Source organism: Leptosomus discolor, chromosome 5 (genome assembly GCF_034619465.1).
Source record: "Leptosomus discolor isolate bLepDis1 chromosome 5, bLepDis1.hap2, whole genome shotgun sequence".
NCBI lineage: Eukaryota > Metazoa > Chordata > Aves > Leptosomiformes > Leptosomidae > Leptosomus > Leptosomus discolor.
Window position 1 is genome coordinate 759243 of NC_141395.1, and position 16370 is coordinate 775612.

At 56.6% G+C, this 16370-nt stretch overlaps 1 protein-coding gene across 1 annotated transcript; it reads left to right on the forward strand.

Moving 5' to 3' along the window:
• Positions 1-7532: 7532 nt before the first annotated feature.
• ERMN (ermin) lies at positions 7533-11014 on the forward strand. Its single transcript, XM_086466055.1, has 3 exons — positions 7533-7782; positions 8100-8186; positions 10575-11014. Exons 1-3 carry the CDS (start codon positions 7536-7538, stop codon positions 11012-11014), a joined length of 774 nt encoding a protein of 257 aa, XP_086322181.1. The 5' UTR covers positions 7533-7535.
• Positions 11015-16370: the final 5356 nt, after the last annotated feature.

Here is a 16370-nt window from a genome sequence, read left to right on the forward strand (position 1 = left end):
TTGATTCGATCTCTTTAAGGCGAGGGAAGTAAAGGCAGAGGACTGCCCTGCAGGGAGAGCAGGATTGCGGACGGGGTGGCAGGTGGCACCCTGGGGACCTCCTTAGAGGGCTGCACCTGGGACCCAGTCCCTCTGCAGCCCCGGGGGCTGCAGGAGATGCCCCTTGGTCTGGTGCTCCCACTGCTCGTCAGCAGGAGGGCCATTAGCTGTCCCCATCCTTTCAGGAGCAGAGACTTCAGGCAGTCAGATTAACTTGATAGCTCATATAAAGTGATTTAATAAATATGGGCATAGATGTGAAGAAAAAGAGAAATTTTATTTCCCTCTCAGGCAACACAGAAATAGGCTGTTCAGCCCAAGCAATCTAATTATGTTTTTCAAATACAATTGGAAGAATTTTAAATATAATTTAAATACCTTGTGTGACTCATTCGTCTTTTGACCGGGCAGACCATGTGGTTGTTTACCATTCAGGTACTGCTGCAGCAGGATTTCCTGGTCTTTTCAGAAACCTCAGGCAAAACACAATAGCCTCCCTCCGAGATGAACCCCAAATAAAACCAACCTGTTCCCAATACCTCTCTAACTAATGAACGTTGCCAAGCCAGCAGAATCTGTACCGATGTCTGTAATTTCTCTCAAAAAGGATGAATTAGGTGGTGATATGGCAAGTCTCTGGGGGAGCCGGAGGGCAAGCAGGAGAGCAGCTCAGGAGGTTTTTACGTAAGGGAATGATGTTCCGTCCATGCTGCCAAACCGAGTGCCTGCAGTTCAGCCCGTTCTGCCGTCAGTTCCGTGCCCAGCCCCTGCGCCCGGAGGTGGGCTTTGGTCTGACACCCGCACGGAGCCCAAGCCGGGCCGTCAGCCCCAGCTGGGGCACCTCAGGCGCTGGTTTGGGCTCTGGAGCTCATTGGTAGGCATCAAGATTTTTGCCTTTCTCAAGGTAGAGTTTTTCTTTTCCTTGCTAATAACACCAGCTGAAAGGAGAAAAAAAAAAAAAAAGAGATTATTTGGTTTTGGACAAACTGTGGAGCTAAAGGCAGATATAAGGGTGTCTGAAAGCAGCTGTGGGCACTATAACTAGAAAACCTGGTGAAGGTTGTTGTAGTGCCCCAAAGAGAACCAACAGCTCCAGCACAGAGAAAAGGACCTTGCGCTCGGTCACACGTTGCAGCTGGGACACTCGTCCCCAGGGGCCAGGCTGACGGCGAGGGAGGAGCGGGGTCCATCCACCACTCGCAGAAGCCCGTGGACGTTCCCAGCCAGCCTAAGCCTGGCTGCACGTGGCTGTGGGTGGCCGGTGGTGCCTTGCTCCTCAGGAGCAGGAGCGATCCTCTCTGCCTGCCCAAGGAGCATTTGGACCCACGACTGTTGCCTGCATTCATGTCAGAAGACCGAATATTCCTGGCCTGATGCGTCCGACAGGAGAGCCGAAGCTTTGCCCACCGGTGCTAGGGACTCTTCCACTCGGGTGAAAGTCAGCGCACGCCCACAGCCGGCCCGGAGCTCTGGCCTTGGAGAGCGTGGGCTGACTGACCTGCAGAGACCCATGAAAACGTGCCAGCCCGGCCAGGGCCTGCTTTGCTTTTCCCCTGCAGCTCCTGAATTAAAGTCTCCTCTTGCCTTCGTTGCAGCTGGTTTATAGACACCCCGTGGCAGAGGGGGGGCTGGACAGGGTGCCTTGGTCACAGCCCACATCTTCCGCCTGGGTTTATGGAGGGGACAAAAAAGGTATTTAAAGCACTGTGTGAACTCCCTAAGGCTGCATCTCTGGTGGAGATTGCAGCTTTATGGTCCAAAGCAGTGATTTCTTTTGGTATGGAAAGATAATTTGACGTAGCTTGGGAGACACGTGTTTGCTTTTAGCGTGGAAAGGCTGAACGAGCCTGGACACCCAGCAAGCTTAAGAAAGGCCTTAAGAAAGACCGAACAAAAGATGCTCTTCCAGCCCTGAGGAGAGCACGCTTTGGTTGCTACAAGATGACAGCGTGACATGTTCACAGCCATGATCAAAAACAGGATGTGGGTGACAGGAGGGCTCTGCGGGGCCGCTGCAGCCCGTGTCGAGTTCAACGGTGCCCCAGCCTTCCGAGGGGAGGCAGGAGCTCACCAAAGAGCTCAGAAAGTGAAAAGCATGAGAAAGTTCTTTTAAAATGGCATTTGTCCTCGCAGAGAGCAACCTGGAAGGATGCCTGCTCTGCCACCAAGGGCAACGCTGCGGTTCATGGGGTTGGGGCTCCGAGCGACGTGTGTGGAAGGTGCTCTGGACTGCAGCAGAGGAGGTGTTCTCACAGGCTGTGGTGTCATTGAAGGGTTTGCTTGATTTCCTAACAGCTGAGGGGTTACCTTTCCTCTTCTTATGCCCCCTGGATAAAGGGGGTGACACGAGTTTACTGCAGAAAGAAGTGTGGCTGCTCTGAAGAATGCAATTCCTTTTTAAACTTAAAACTTTAATTCATTTGCTGAATGCTGCTGAGCCTGACCTTGTAAAGGCTCTTAACCGCTTAAGCTGGTCTTGCCCAGTGCCCAGACCAAGGCAACCCCTCCCTGAACTCAAGACCCTGCACCAAATCCGGGCAGGACCCAGTCACGGCGCTCAGCCCCGGGGCTAGCAGCAAACAGGCAGCAAACCCACTTGAGGTGAGGGAAATATTTGGGTCCTGAGTCTTTTGGCTTGATTTAGCGCAGCATGGAGTGAGGTGAGGCATCTCCGGCACAGGAGCTGGCAAAACCCGCTTGCTTTAGCAGCGCAGCCTCGCGGCGGCGCTGGCTTTGCGGCGCTGGCTTTGCACCGTTGGAGGGGCAGGAGTGGTGCTGGGGGGGGGGGGGGGGGCTCAGCTGCGCCTGGGGCTAAGCGTGCTGTTCCTGCACCTCCAGCACTGATCACCGGGCACCGCAGCGATATTTGCCTGTTCACCCAGCTCCCTAGCCAACCTTGTCCTTTTTTAGTGACCTTTGCAACATCTCAGGGTGTTTTTTCCCTGGGCTGTCTCGGCCTGCGATTGCTGCTGTGGAAGTTGTTTTTTTCCCACAAAACCATGAAACAGGTTGTGGCTTCTGCTGGGAATATTTCAAACCCAGTGGAAAATCATTCTGGCTTCAAGGCTGTACTACCCTCCCAGAACTCTCCCCTTGCAGACTAGGGGTCCGGCCCTGGAAGCTGCTGGAACACGTGAGGAGCCCCTGCGTTCCCCCGGCTCTCCCGTGTTCCTGCGTGCCCGGCTTTGCTCCATTTCGGCTGGGCTCCGAGCAGGGGGCTCTCCCTTCCACGACCACCCTGCTGCAGGCTTTTCAGGGACGGCTGCGTGCCTGCCCCCCCCCCCCGTGCAGGTCTGCTCTGCCGGTTTCTGCTTTTGTACCCGACATCTCCTTTCTCGCGCGGCTGGTGTAGAGGTTTTCATGCGTAGCAGCTGGTGGCACCCAGCTTTCGTAGCACTGAAAAGAAGATCGTGAGACTTAGCTGAGCCAAGTTTGCCCTGCCTGCCGCTGCGAGGCAAAAGGGAAGGACACCTTACCCGTGTGCAAGGCCGAGAATCTATTGCTGTGCTCCCGGCTCAGACCAGCCCCTTGCTACTGCTGTCTGTGTAAAACACGGCTGTGCCCCACCCAGCTAAGCGAAAGCAAAGCGGTCTCACCGCGGGCACCCGGCCGGTCGCAGGAATCGCTGCTGCAGCGAGACCAAGCCAGCGAAGCCCAGGCAGCGCCTGTCCGACCAGCCCCGGCGCTGAGGCCTTGCAGGCTTGGTGCAAAGCTGATGGCTGCGGCAGCGGACGGCGATGCCACCTCGGTGCCGTTGGCAATGCCGGGCTGCACGGCTGAGAAATGCCCCGTGGGCGGGGGACACACAGGAGCTTCTCCAGCGGACGTGGAAGTGTCCGGGAGAGCAGGGCTGTTCTGGTGATGCTTGGCTCGGGGGAAGGTCTGTAGCCTCCTGAATTGTTGCTGTAAAGTTTGGCGATCTCAGTACAGGCTGCTTCTTTTTTTAAAAGCTTAAAGAGGCAGAAATCGCACCGCCTCAGGTTTGTGCAAGCGAAGTGTTCTCCTAGCCTTGAGAGGCGGTTTTGCCCAGCCCTGTTTATAAATACCTGCCTGTGGTGGGAGGAACCCACAGCTACTTCTTCCTTTCTCCAAGTCCAGCTATGAACTCTGCCCGCTTAAAAATAGCGGTGGGGATGCTGCGGCATCAAGCAGCTTCCAGGCTCTCAGTCACTGGGACGGCGTGGGGGCGATGGGCGTCCCTCAGCTCCTCAAGAGAGGGTCTGGGGAGAACAACCTGTGCAGGCAAATGCCTTCCAACAGGCTCTCCCCTCCCCAGCAATCCCTTCGGGCTCCTGGCGCAGCGTTTGCCAGGAAGAAAGCAGGAGCTGCCTGTTTCTAACACAAAACCTGAACGACTCTGCGTGTGCCCGTGGTTTGTAACCCGTGTGCCCTCGCTGCGTCACTCCGGCATGTATTCCTGTTTTTCAGAGGAAACTCACTGCTCCTCCTGCAGCTCCCCTCTGCAGCCAAGCGTGGCCAGCGGGAGCATCTGGAGAGCAGCAGCACCCAGCCCAGAGGACACGTGAGGGCTGGCCGGTGCTCTGCAGGGGAATGCCATATTTCTGCCTTTCCTTTCATTCCTTTGCTGGGTGAAAAATTAAAATTCTGAAATGTTCTGCAGAAGAGGAATCTCAAGGTATGTTTTTTCATAAACGTAAGGTATTTATCTGGCTGACAAAATGGAAATGCTTGACTGTAGTGTGTTGGCATGTTCCACAGGAGTCCTTCTCTGGGTGTTCAAGTGAAATGTAGTCCCTCCTGGCTGTGCGCAGCCGTGGGAACGCTTGTCTCCAGTGCCACCATGCCTGTCGTCCTCCCCTGGCTTTCAAGTGGCATTGCTTCTGCCGCGGTGACCCTGGGTTATGAGGCTTCTGCTCTAGAGCCGCTCTGGTGCCTGTGCGTGGTGCTCCCCGAGCAGCCGGGCGTGCACACGAGCTGCTCCTGGAAACCTGTGCCCGGAGCAGAAGCTGGGGAGCAAAGAGGTAACGACAGAGGAGCCTACGGAGCTCTGCAAACAAACACCCTGCCGAGCCCTGCCAAGCCCTGCCATGGCAGCCCCTTCCCGTCTCCGGAATGGAATTGCTGTGGTGCTAACGATTTACCTCACCGACTTTCAAATCCCTGCTGTGCCCCAACGCCTCCCAGATCCCAGGTGCTATTTCTGAGGAAGGGCAGCTCAAACAGAAACTTCCTGGGCTAAAGGTCACGTGGAAAATGGTTTAGAATAGATTCATGCAAATCGTGCTTCGACCACGAGGCGCTCGTTTGGGGAAATGTGAATTGTCGAGAATTGGTTGTGTAACCAACAGATGGCACCAGGAAATACCTGAAAATTGGTTCACTATCCCCTTGCAGCCAAGAAGTCAGGCAGGCAGGTTCCTGGGGCGATGGGGACGGGACCTGTCCCTGTCCCCACGGGAGGCGGGTCAGCAGGGCCCCCCCCTTGTCAAGGCTGGTGCCACGTTTTCAGCTTCGGGTTATTTCAAATTTGAAGCCTGGATGGGATTTCGCCCGACGCCTGCGCCCAGGTGCAGGATTTGTGCCGGCTGCACTGAGCAGGGTGCGGGGCCTGTCCTGGGGTGACCATGGCCCCTCGCCCCCGTGCGACGGCCGCATCCCCGCTCTGCCTTCGCCCCTGCTGCCGGGTCAGTGATGAGCGGGACTGGCCCGTGGGGTACATCCCCACGGCTCCCCTGCCTGGGGATGGGTCTGCACAGAGCAAGGGCGACAGCGCGGGCGGGCAGTGCGGGCGCCTGGCTGCCCCGCGTCGGCGCCGCCTCTGTGGCCGCAGCTCCTCGGTCTCGCAGGTACCTGAACGGCACAGCCCCGAGCTGGCGGTGCAGCGGGGATGCTCGGGGACATCCCAGCCGTGACACCTTTTTCAGCCCTGTTTCCACACCGAGGGAAACCCTGTGGACAGGATCCATCAAATGAGAAATCACTTGCAGGGTCCTTTGGATTGTCTCAGGGATACGCAAATAGCTTGATGAGAACAGAAAGCAACCTTCTCCTCAGCCACCAGCCCGGGCTGGGTCCCCAGCCTCCCCTCCCGAGGGCACTTACTTGGGACTTGCAATTTCTCAAACCTCACCATCTTTTTTTCTTGGACAAATTTTTCCAGCATAGGGCTGATTTTATAAATCAATTACACCAAGCTCATTTTTACAACCTGATGAAAAGTTGTTGATTTAAACATGCGAACCCACAGACGAACAAAACCAGTGGGAAGGCTTTGGGTCCATTTCTAATCAAGGTCTGAACTCAACAAGAGGATTTCCAAATCCTAAAGCCCAAAGATGTTAAAAATGTATTGTATGAACACAAAAAGTCATTCACAGCAGGAGATTACACTCTTACGTAAACCTGGCTTTGGGCACCAGGGTTGGGACGAGTTCAGCTGTGGTCAGAAAATGCCCTGGTGCTGCTCGGGTGATCCTCCTGCTTTCCTCCGTGAAGCATTCTCCTCTCTCCCGCTAGCTTCAGGTCCAACTGACAGTCACTGCTGTAAGTGCTAATCCCATCCCTTGTGCCTTCAACATCCCTTTGAGAGCTCCTGCTGCTGTGGCCAGAAGCTGCTTCTGCAAAACGGGGGTTGTGCCGTGGGTGTGGAAGGGGAAGCCCCGCGCTGAGCTGCCGGGGGTGCCAGCAGGCAGCAAGCGTCCCGTCGCCAAGCTGGCTCAGCCTCGGGGACCTGCCACCTCGGTTCATGTCTCGCCACAAAACGTCGCTTTGGCTTGGGCTTTTGGTTTTCATCTTCTAGTTCTGTCCCTGAGGTGCGTTTCACTTAGCAGGTAACTGCAGACGCTCGCCCGTAAAACACGTGTGGCCGGGCGAAGGCTGTGCGGCAGAGGAGCGTGGTGGTGTGCGGGGCATGTGCCCTTCCAACCTGCCGGTTCATTCCCTGACGGGTGCAAAATGCGCCCATTGTCCGGCCCACGGCACGGCGAGGGTTATCGGCACACAAACCCGATGGGGAATGTTAAGCGGGTTAGGTGGCAGCCGCGCTACGGAAGGTGGTCACCCTCCCGGGATTAGAGGTCAGAACAATCGTCGTCCCTGTGACCAGGCGGGGACACAAAGAGCCATTGTGCCGGGAGCACAAAATCTCTGTTTATTACCGCGGGGCTGACATGCTGAAAGACTCGCTCTCCGTGCCAGCACAAAAGCTTCCTTGCCTCAGATTGTTTGTTTATGTAAATGAAAATGGTGCATTTAATTATGCCACGGGACGAGCCTCAGCAACAAGCGAGGTGCTGATTGGATCGCCCCGCGGCCAGAGCCCGCTGGCAAGCCCTTGGCACATCCGACGGGGCGACCGCCGACCCCGCTCTGCCGCAGCGCCCGCGGGAGAGGAGACACGCTTGGACCGTTTGCCCAGGGGAACAAAACTACCGGGGGAGAAGGGGCGAGGAGCAGCACTCCCCACCCCGGGGTGCAGGAGCGGGGCCCCCCGGAGGTGCACGGCCCCGGTCAGCGGGCGCGGCGTGGCCCTAAGCATGACAGAAGACGTCCCAGTGGCATCCAGCATGCCCGAGTGCAACGGGAGCGTAGCCCCGGAGAAGGGCCCGCTCCAGGTCATCGGTGTCATCGATGAAATAGCAAAATCTGTTGGGACGGCTCCTTACGCCAATGCAGAAATGAGCCCCGACACTCCACCTGCAAAAGAAAATCAGGAGGAAGACAGAAATTCATTGGCAGAGGACATTGTTCGCGGGGATTTTGATGGAGAGAAGCAACGCGAAGGTAAAGTACAAGGCTGCCTTTCTTTAAGTGTTTGGAAAGAAAAGCTCTGTTTCATGTATTGCCTCGTGAATAATGGGATGTGTGTTAGTCAAAACTCCTAACCTATGGTAGTTGTAACAGTGACTCAGAGTAATTCAGAGTTAGGGAAAAATTTGAGCTAGCAGTTAAATAGGAGGTGATGAAAAGTAAGTAACTAAAGAAACAAGCAATTTTTTAATCTGCTCTGAAAATCTGCTGCCAATCTGCAACTGTTAAAACCCAATTATCGTCACTTACTGCTCCATCAGTCCATGTCTTGTGCTTTGTATTCCCTAAAGAAAAGCGAGAGGAAAACGATGGGACTCTACAGCAGGTATCTGCTGATACCCAGGACACGGAGACCAACAGCCAGGAATCAGAGGAAGGTAATGGAAAACGCCGTGTGACGTGAGGCTTTCCCGGAGCATAGCAATGAGTAGCCTTCAAAGACAATGACATACAGTTGATTATTATTTCTTTTCAATTTGGTCAGACCCTTATATTTGGGAGAGCAGTGACTCATTTCTCACCCGTAGAGTTGCTGCACCTTAGAAAACAGGGCTGGCATCTCTCTGTCGGAGGATTGTGTGCATCTCCATGACCGTGGGGTATCGAAGCACTGTGGGGTCTTCGGCCAAGAGGTCTCCAACTGCCTTGTGAGGCTGGGAGATGCTTTATCTCCTGCTCCATGCAGGGGAGCTCAGAGGATAATATGGGGAGGCTGTCAGTCAAAAATCTGTGGCCTCAAAACCCAAACTCTTTTCCCAAACTCTTTACCAAGTGCTTAAATTCCTCTGGCACCCAAGTATCTAGCAGAAAATTTCTCTCCTAAACATCTGCTCCTGGGTCTCTCTGTACTCGTTCCTAGGTGAAAACGGCAAAAGCCAATTGGAGCCAAGGCTGCACCTTGCAACTGCCCCCTGCGGTGAGCGGGGCTGCAGGGGGGCAGCAAGTTTAAAAGGATTGAATATATGTACAAGTGGATGAACATGCTTAATCATACCATGCACAATGCAGCCACTCCTCCAAAAAGGAGGAGTATTTTATTGAGTATTATTAAGGGAGGGAAGCTGCGTCTCTCTGCGGGTGGGCTTTTGGCATTGCTGCCCTCCCACGTTTCCCACCCATGGGCTCTTGCCCGGCTCGTTGGGTTTGGCAGCGGCGGGATGAGGCTGGGCCGTGGGCTGCTAACGATATTCTCCCCACCACTGACCCAGGCCACGGCGGGGGCATGGGGCTGGCGGCTCTGCCCCACATCCCGGCGCTTGCCGTGCCGGATCCCTCTTGTTGTTTACACATCCACGTGGCTGCAGTAGGTTGGTATTTTCCATAAGTGGAGAAGAGCAGATTAACAACCCAGAGTAGCTGTCGCAGTCCTGGCAAAGCTAGCGCTGAATGTAGCTCTAAAAGACGTATGGGTCATGCCCTGTAAACAGGAACTTTGTCTGGATTAAGAAAAGGAAAAAATGCAAGAACATTTGTCACGGGCAAAGTAATATATCACAGCAACTGCATAGATTGTGAGGAGGTGAATCGTGATGGAGGCTTTCCCATTTAGAGCTGACATCCATATTCCAGCTGTGTTGCTTTATGAGTGCACAATAAAACCTATTAAGCGATTTTTCACAGCCCCCCTGCACTCCCCCCCCCCCCCAGCCAGAAGCACTTTATCTCTAAATTGCAGGCAGCTTTTTAGTACCTAACCAATTTAGTCTAATTAATGCTCAGGACCCCACAGGCAAAATGTTGAATAGACCATTTGTTGCAACACTAAAGCATCGTTTAACGCAGAGACGTGCCAAACAGGACAAATAGGAGATGGCCATCGCGGCCTGGATGGCCGCCTCTGAAGGAGGGATGCGGCCCAGGAGGGCTGTGCCAGGGTCCCACCGCACTGCGTGTGGAACGGCTCCTTCCCCTTCCCCTTCCCCTTCCCCTTCCCCTTCCCCTTCCCCTTCCCCTTCCCCTTCCCCTTCCCCTTCCCCTTCCCCTTCCCCTTCCCCTTCCCCTTCCCCTTCCCCTTCCCCTTCCCCTTCCCCTTCCCCTTCCCCTTCCCCTTCCCCTTCCCCTTCCCCTTCCCCTTCCCCTTCCCCTTCCCCTTCCCCTTCCCCTGGGCAGAGCCGGCACCGAGCCCCAAGCCGTGGGGAGACGGGACCCTCGGGTCCCATGGCAGGGTCTGCCCCACAGGGAGGGGCAGCAGCTCCTGAACGGGGAGTTTGGCCGATCGAGCCCAGCGCCCGCCCGAGGTGACAGCCGGGGAGCTGCGGGAGAGCCCCTTGGGCAGGCTCGGCAGCAGGGCCCCGCGGTGGGGTGTTCGCCAGCCATGGGTCCGAGAGGGCAGAGGCAGATCTGGGGTGCACAGGGAGGCGGCGCCTGCGGCCCTGGGGTGCAGGGGGGATGCTGTGCTGCCCTTCCCTCCCCGGGGCTTGGCCACCGGCATCTGCGTCGCCTCTCCCTTTAACGGAAGGTGGCGGGGAGGGCTCTGCGGGAAAGGGGGCACAACGGAGACATTGGGGCATTAAAAGAGGCAGGAGGCCTCAGGCAGCGAGTCTGAGAAGGCTCGGAGCCTTTCCAAAGCACAGGCGAGCACCCGCGGTGGTGGGGGTTCAGCCTGGAGACGCGGGGCGCCCCTCAGCAGGCGGCCTCTGGAGGACGGGCGCTTGGGTGGCGGCAGCGGGTAAGTCACCAAGAGCGATGCCGCACCAACAGCCCGCGGGACCGGGGCGCGGAGGTGGTGCTGAGCCCGTCCTCACCCGCACTCTGTGTTGCTGCAGGGCCGGGCAGCGAGGGGACGCCTGTGGGCAGCGGGGAGCCAGAGCTGGGGACGGCGGCCAGCCCCGGCGGGGAGGCGGCAGAGACCCTCACAGCCAGTGCCGTTGGGAGAGGGAACACAGATGAGGAGGAGGAGGAGGAGGCAGAGGACGAGGAGGAGGAGGACACCGAAGAGGATGAAGTTCAGGTGATCGAAATGAAGAAGGAGAACAGCGAGGCGTCGCGTCTAAAGCAGCAAGACAGCGGCAAGGAGGCGTCTCCCCTCACCAGCCCCGGCTGCAACTCCCAGGTGGAGAAACCAGGAGAGCAGCCCAGCCTGGGGAAAAAAAATGATATCTCCAGACACAGCTATTCCAGATACAACACAATCTCCTACCGGAGGATTAGAAAAGGAAACACCAAACAGCGAATCGATGAATTTGAATCCATGATGCACTTATAAACTGAGGGGGAAAATCGCTTAACGAGACGACCGTTCGCTCTGGTCCTGTTTTTCTTTTTTGTTTCCCCCAAGACATGTCTCTTCACACAACGTGACGTCGCTGCTTTTTTCTTTTTTTGTATATGATTTCATAATTCACTGTGAAAATTTAACACCTTCACTCTGACAGCGGGCAGAGGCATCCCTAGCGCAGGAAAATAAATAATCAGTTTGCTAAATATAATACCATTTGATTTAAAGTTTATCCTCTTATTTTCTATCCTACTTTTGTAACCATATTGGAACAATAGGATGTCTTGAACTGGCTGGGGCTTCTCTAGCTGCCGACACACAAGTGATCTGTGCCGTCAGCCGTGCTGGTAATGAGCTGGCAGCGCAGCAGCTCAGCGACACTGGCCAGGGCCGTGTGAATAATAAAAGAGGCGACTGTTGGCAACCTCAGCGCGCTCCGCTTTGCCGTCCGGCCGTGCCGGCGTCCCACCGCGCGCTGACAGCCGCCTCCTGCTAGCGACCGTCCGTTCCCACCTTGCGCTGGCGGCGTGGGGGGGTGTTTGTCCCCGTGGGTCGATGCTGATGGGCAGGAATTAAAAAAGACGGGAAGGCCTCAAGGGGCTCCCCCTCTGCCACCCCTGCCGCCTCCCGCGGGGGGCTGGGTTCCTCACGCAGCACCAGGCAGGACCGGTGCCGCCTGCGGGCCCCTGCCCCTGGGGCGAGAGGTGCCAGCGCGGCCACCCTTGGGCACGACACCGCCTGCCAGCCGCAGTCCGCGCCGTGGGGAATCCCTCGGGATGGGCGGGAGTGCTGTGGCCAGCCCAAACCGCTGCCGCCAACGAGCAGCCCCTCTCCTCACTGCCCTCCTCCCCCAGCCCCGCGCTGTGGACCCCTGCCCGGGCTGGGGGCAGCCGTCGGTGGTGGCACCTGACCCCGCCAGCCTGGGGCAGGGGTGGCTTTGGGGAGGTGGTGGCGGCGACTGGTGCCGCGGCGGTGGCGCAGCGGGGCGATGGCGGGCGGTGCGGTGCGAGGCCATGCCTGCGCGTGCTTTGGTGCCCGCCTGGCAAAACCGGCCACTACCAGAAACCTGCGTTTTCCACAGGCCACCAGTTCAGACTCTCCTACATGTCTTCTCGGTAAACACTTAGATGCAACATTTTACAGCTTTTTCTTGTCAAAGCCAGGCAAGTTTTATGTGCAATTTGTTCCTGTGTCATCTGCACACAACCTTTCTCCGCTTTCAAAAACCTCTGTGTAACCACACTATTGTTCACGCAGCATTTTTCTAACTATTTTACAGACAGATTTGTCTTGAGTTGGAACTAAGCTTTGCAAATGTCATCCCAGAAAGCACCTGGGAAAGTTGAGAGCAGCTGGCGAAGGGAGAGGAGGTGAGAGCAAGTCAGACCCTGACTCGAGCTGCAGAGGCCTCCGTAAGCCATGAGCACTTTCTTACGGATTTGTTTTAGGGCTCCAGTAGCACTGACTATCGTTTTGACTTTTCTTGTTCTACATAAAGGCAATTATTTATTGGCAACGTGAAAATAATAAACGGCAATTCTGTATTGTACAAACCAGACAGAGCCCTCATTGTGCCATTCAGACTTGTTTATTCGCTCTTGGGTTCGTGGAAGTTCAGAGGGTCGCTTGTATGAACTTATACTGCGGGTTTGTTCGCCCGCTGACAGCTGTCCCCCACCGCTCCTCTCGCGGCCGTTCCTGTAAGAGCAGCGCTTTTCTCTCAAAGGTATGACCATTGCCCGGCCTTCTGGTGACTGGCTGAGGTTGCGGGTGGCAAAGCGCTGCTCCGAGCTGAGCGGCCTCGGCTTCGAGCACCTGCACGCCCGCCGAGGTGGGGCTGGTGGCCACCGCCCCCCGGCCGCGCCGTCCGGCCCCGTTTGCACGTCAGAATGTTGGTAACAGACTTGCTTTCCTGCAATTAAAAAATGCAGCGGGGAAGAAAACAACAAAACCCCAAAGCAAAACAAAACCCAGAGCTAAAGGGAGCAACTTTGTGTGCTGCTGAGAAGCTGAGGGTTTAAGGCCTCATATTGGGGGTGCGAGGACCAACCCTTTGCTGGCCAGCCGGACCCCCTCCTGCTCTCTCACGGGCTGGCCGGGCCCCGCACTCACTCGGGCAAAAGGCAGATTTTTTTCTCCTTTTATCATACATCTCTCTGTAACAGCATCATGGAACCACAGTCATTAAGTTGGAAAATACCTCAAAGATCACCAAGTCCAGCCGTACCCTGGGTGACAGTTAAAATACAGTTTCCAGACTTCTGGGGCAAGCACAGGGAACGAGGTGCTTGGCGTGCTGGCTGCGGGCTCCCAGCTAAGTGTGGAGTCTGGCCGAGATGTGAGACTTGCAAGAAACCTGAACTAGTTTTTTACCTTCCTTGGAAAGCTGAGAACGGCGATCCTCTTCTCGCTTTCCTCGGCAGCTGGAAAAAATGAATTAAAAGTCCTGGGATTGTTCTCTCCCCGGTGCGCTCGTCCTCTGCGCCGCAGGCAGCACCAGGGCACAGCCCGGGCTGGGGAGCCACGCTCAGACATGGCAGGAGGACAGGGCAGGGTCTTCATCTGGCCAAAACCGTGGTCAGGGGGTCGGACGAGGCACACGGAGGAGCCGGGCAGAGCCGCCTGCTCGGTGCACGAGGAGAAAGGGCACCCGAGGACCTGAAAACTCGCCCCTTGCTGCGGGAGCATTTTCAGGCAGAAAAGCGGGTGGGGATGCTGAGTAGGACGTGCGGCTCTGGGACGTGCATCTACAGACCCAGCCTCAGCCTGAAAACAACCTCTCCCCGTTTCCACAGCGCCAGATGAGGGCTGATGGCAGGTGAGTAAGAGGCGGGCCGTTTCAGAGGGTGCCGACGCCTTTCCACCCTCGCCGGGCAGTGCCGCCTGGTGCTGGCTCACCGCTGGGAGCCGTTTCTGGCAGCGCCGTTCGCTGCCGAACTCGCGTGTGGATTAAACCGCTTTGGCGGAAACTTGCCGGTTGCCGCAACACCTGCAGCAGCCGCGGGGCGCAGCAGCCAGCGCCACCGCCCGCACTAACAGCGCGCTAAACAGGCATCCAAATCACAGCCATAAACCAGGGGAAATCGGTTCTTTAAAGAGAAGAAGAAACCGTCTTTAAAGGTTCTTCCCAGGGTGATGTCTTGCGGTTCAGCCTGGCAGCAGCTCGGGCAGGAGAGCCCCTAGAAAGGGTCCAAGTCGGTCAGACACAGAGGTAACACGCAGGGCTCAGAGGAGGCGGCTTCATTTATTATGATTTATTCCCCTTTTTCAAACGTTTTGTTTTTAAAACAAAACAAATGGGGCCTCCAACCGCGGCCGCTTCGATGCAGGGCACTTACTGACGGCAGCGCAGCGCGTCGCGCCCTGCCTGTTCCCGCCACGGCGCAGGAGGCCTTTGTTCTCGCCTGGGAAAGCAGCGCCCGATTCCCGTGGCCGGCACGGGGGACGGCAGCAGCTCCCGCCCCCCGCCGCGGTGCCGTCCTCCCTGTCCCGAGCGCTCACAAAGCCCGCACGGCCCCCAAACACACCCGGTGCGGCGAGGGCGAAGGGAGCGGGCAGCTCGCCGGGGAGGAGCGAGATGCCTCTTGCCGCGTCTGCAGAGCGCGCCAGAAATAACGCTCTTGTTTCTGGAAGACTGGGCTGACTGGTACGATCTGAACGCTTCCCAGTACCGTGTGACGGCAGGGCCGCAGCTCACCGCCAGCAGCCCCGAAGGCACGCTCCAGTCTTTAAGCAAAAGACACCGAGATGGAAGTGAGCATTTACACGAACGGGGGATCGGAGCGCAAGTGACAAGCCCGGCAATGGGATGTGACCGTGACATATGACTATTTGGTGCCTGCTCAGTGACAAGTGATTGAATGTCAGCAAACAGAATTTGATGAAATTCGCGCTCCCGACAAAAGATGACTGCACAAACAACATCTGTGTCATTTTCCTGATGGTGACTGCAGGCTAGCCGCGCGACAGGAGGGAGAGAAAACGGGGAAGACAGTTGGCATAGGAGCCAGCTGGGAAAAATCTGCCGGGCCAGTCAATATTTTGGCAGACTCAGCCTGTCAGATCCTGTCAGCATCGATCTGCCACATGAGAGGTTACATTATGCTGGGCCCTTCTGAAGAGTCAAAGCAGAGGTACAGGGGTGTCTGTGAATACGGGATGGTGGAAGCTCGGCTGTGGTCAACAGCGGCATGAGAAAGGAGGGCGATGCTCAGCCCAGCTCGTGCTGGAGAAGCCCCCCGCCGCAGCGCAGGGCAGCGGGGCAGCAGGAGGAGCTCCACTGTCCCCAGCGACACCACAGCTCTATGGGGAGCAGCCTCCCACAGCCAGAACTTCCCAGCCGGGGAACAACTCCTGCCTGGGCCGCACTGGTGTTACACGTCCCGGATCCCACTGTCCTGTCACAGCAGAATCTATTCGCCTGTCAAATCTGTCCCTTCAGAAACTGGTGATGGCTTTTAGAGATCAAAAGCTTCACAGTAAGAAAAAAAACCTGCCCATGACAGCAGGTTCAGAGGGACTTTTGGTGGGTGGAGCCTGGCCACAGGCACCACTGCGACCCCACGCCCCGGCCAGCTGGGCGCCAAGGAAAGCAGCGGTGGGCCTAGGAGAGCCCTAAAAAAGACATGGGGGCTCGGGGGCAGGGCTGGAGCCCCAGCAGCCCCGGGGTGGGGACGGCCCGGCTGCCCCGGGACGAGGTGCTCCCCAGCTGGCCTCTGGTGCGTGCCGCCGGCAAGAAGCAGGACAAGCCCGCGGTTCGCCTCCCTGGCAGCTCCTCTCCCCTCCAAGCAAAGCACGGCACACCCGTCCTCGCTGCCCGCAGCGCGCGGGCAAGGCGTGCTCGTCGCTTCTTCCGCAGCCCCCGGCTTACCTTGTCTGCTGGGGCGGCTTATCGACCCACATTTGCCTCCCATTATTAAAAGGCGGCTTTTTCGATAAGGAATCGATTCCTAACGGAACCCTGATACTCATCTGTCGGAGTCAACGGGTCCCACAGGGCAGGATCCTGCAGCCAGACCCAGCGTGGGCATGTTGGATGGATTTTTTTAATGCGTTGGTCAATAAACTTCCATTTTCTGTGGAAGAATAAGCAGCCCAATTTGCCGTTTACAGACTGCAGAGCCCTGGAAGTATTTCTGTAGCTTACGTGGTGTCCAGGGGGAACTGATGAAGGTTTGCTTACAGTACGACTTGAGAAAATATTTCCATTTAATAATACAGAAAATTATTTGAGTTTTTGCCACAGTCTCCCACAGTGAGGGGAGGACACGCCTAGCTGTTTCAGCCATCGTTAAACCAGATGTGCTGCTTTCGGTGCTCTGATCTCTCAATAGCTGGTTTAAAT

Excerpts from the sequence above, each read along its gene's own strand:
- ERMN (XM_086466055.1), top strand. The coding sequence starts at position 7,536 with ATGACAGAAGACGTCCCAGTGGCATCCAGCATGCCCGAGTGCAACGGG. Across the intron at positions 7,783-8,099 it reads TGGAGAGAAGCAACGCGAAG|AAAAGCGAGAGGAAAACGAT; the intron begins GTAAAGTACAAG and ends TATTCCCTAAAG. Across the intron at positions 8,187-10,574 it reads CAGCCAGGAATCAGAGGAAG|GGCCGGGCAGCGAGGGGACG; the intron begins GTAATGGAAAAC and ends GTGTTGCTGCAG.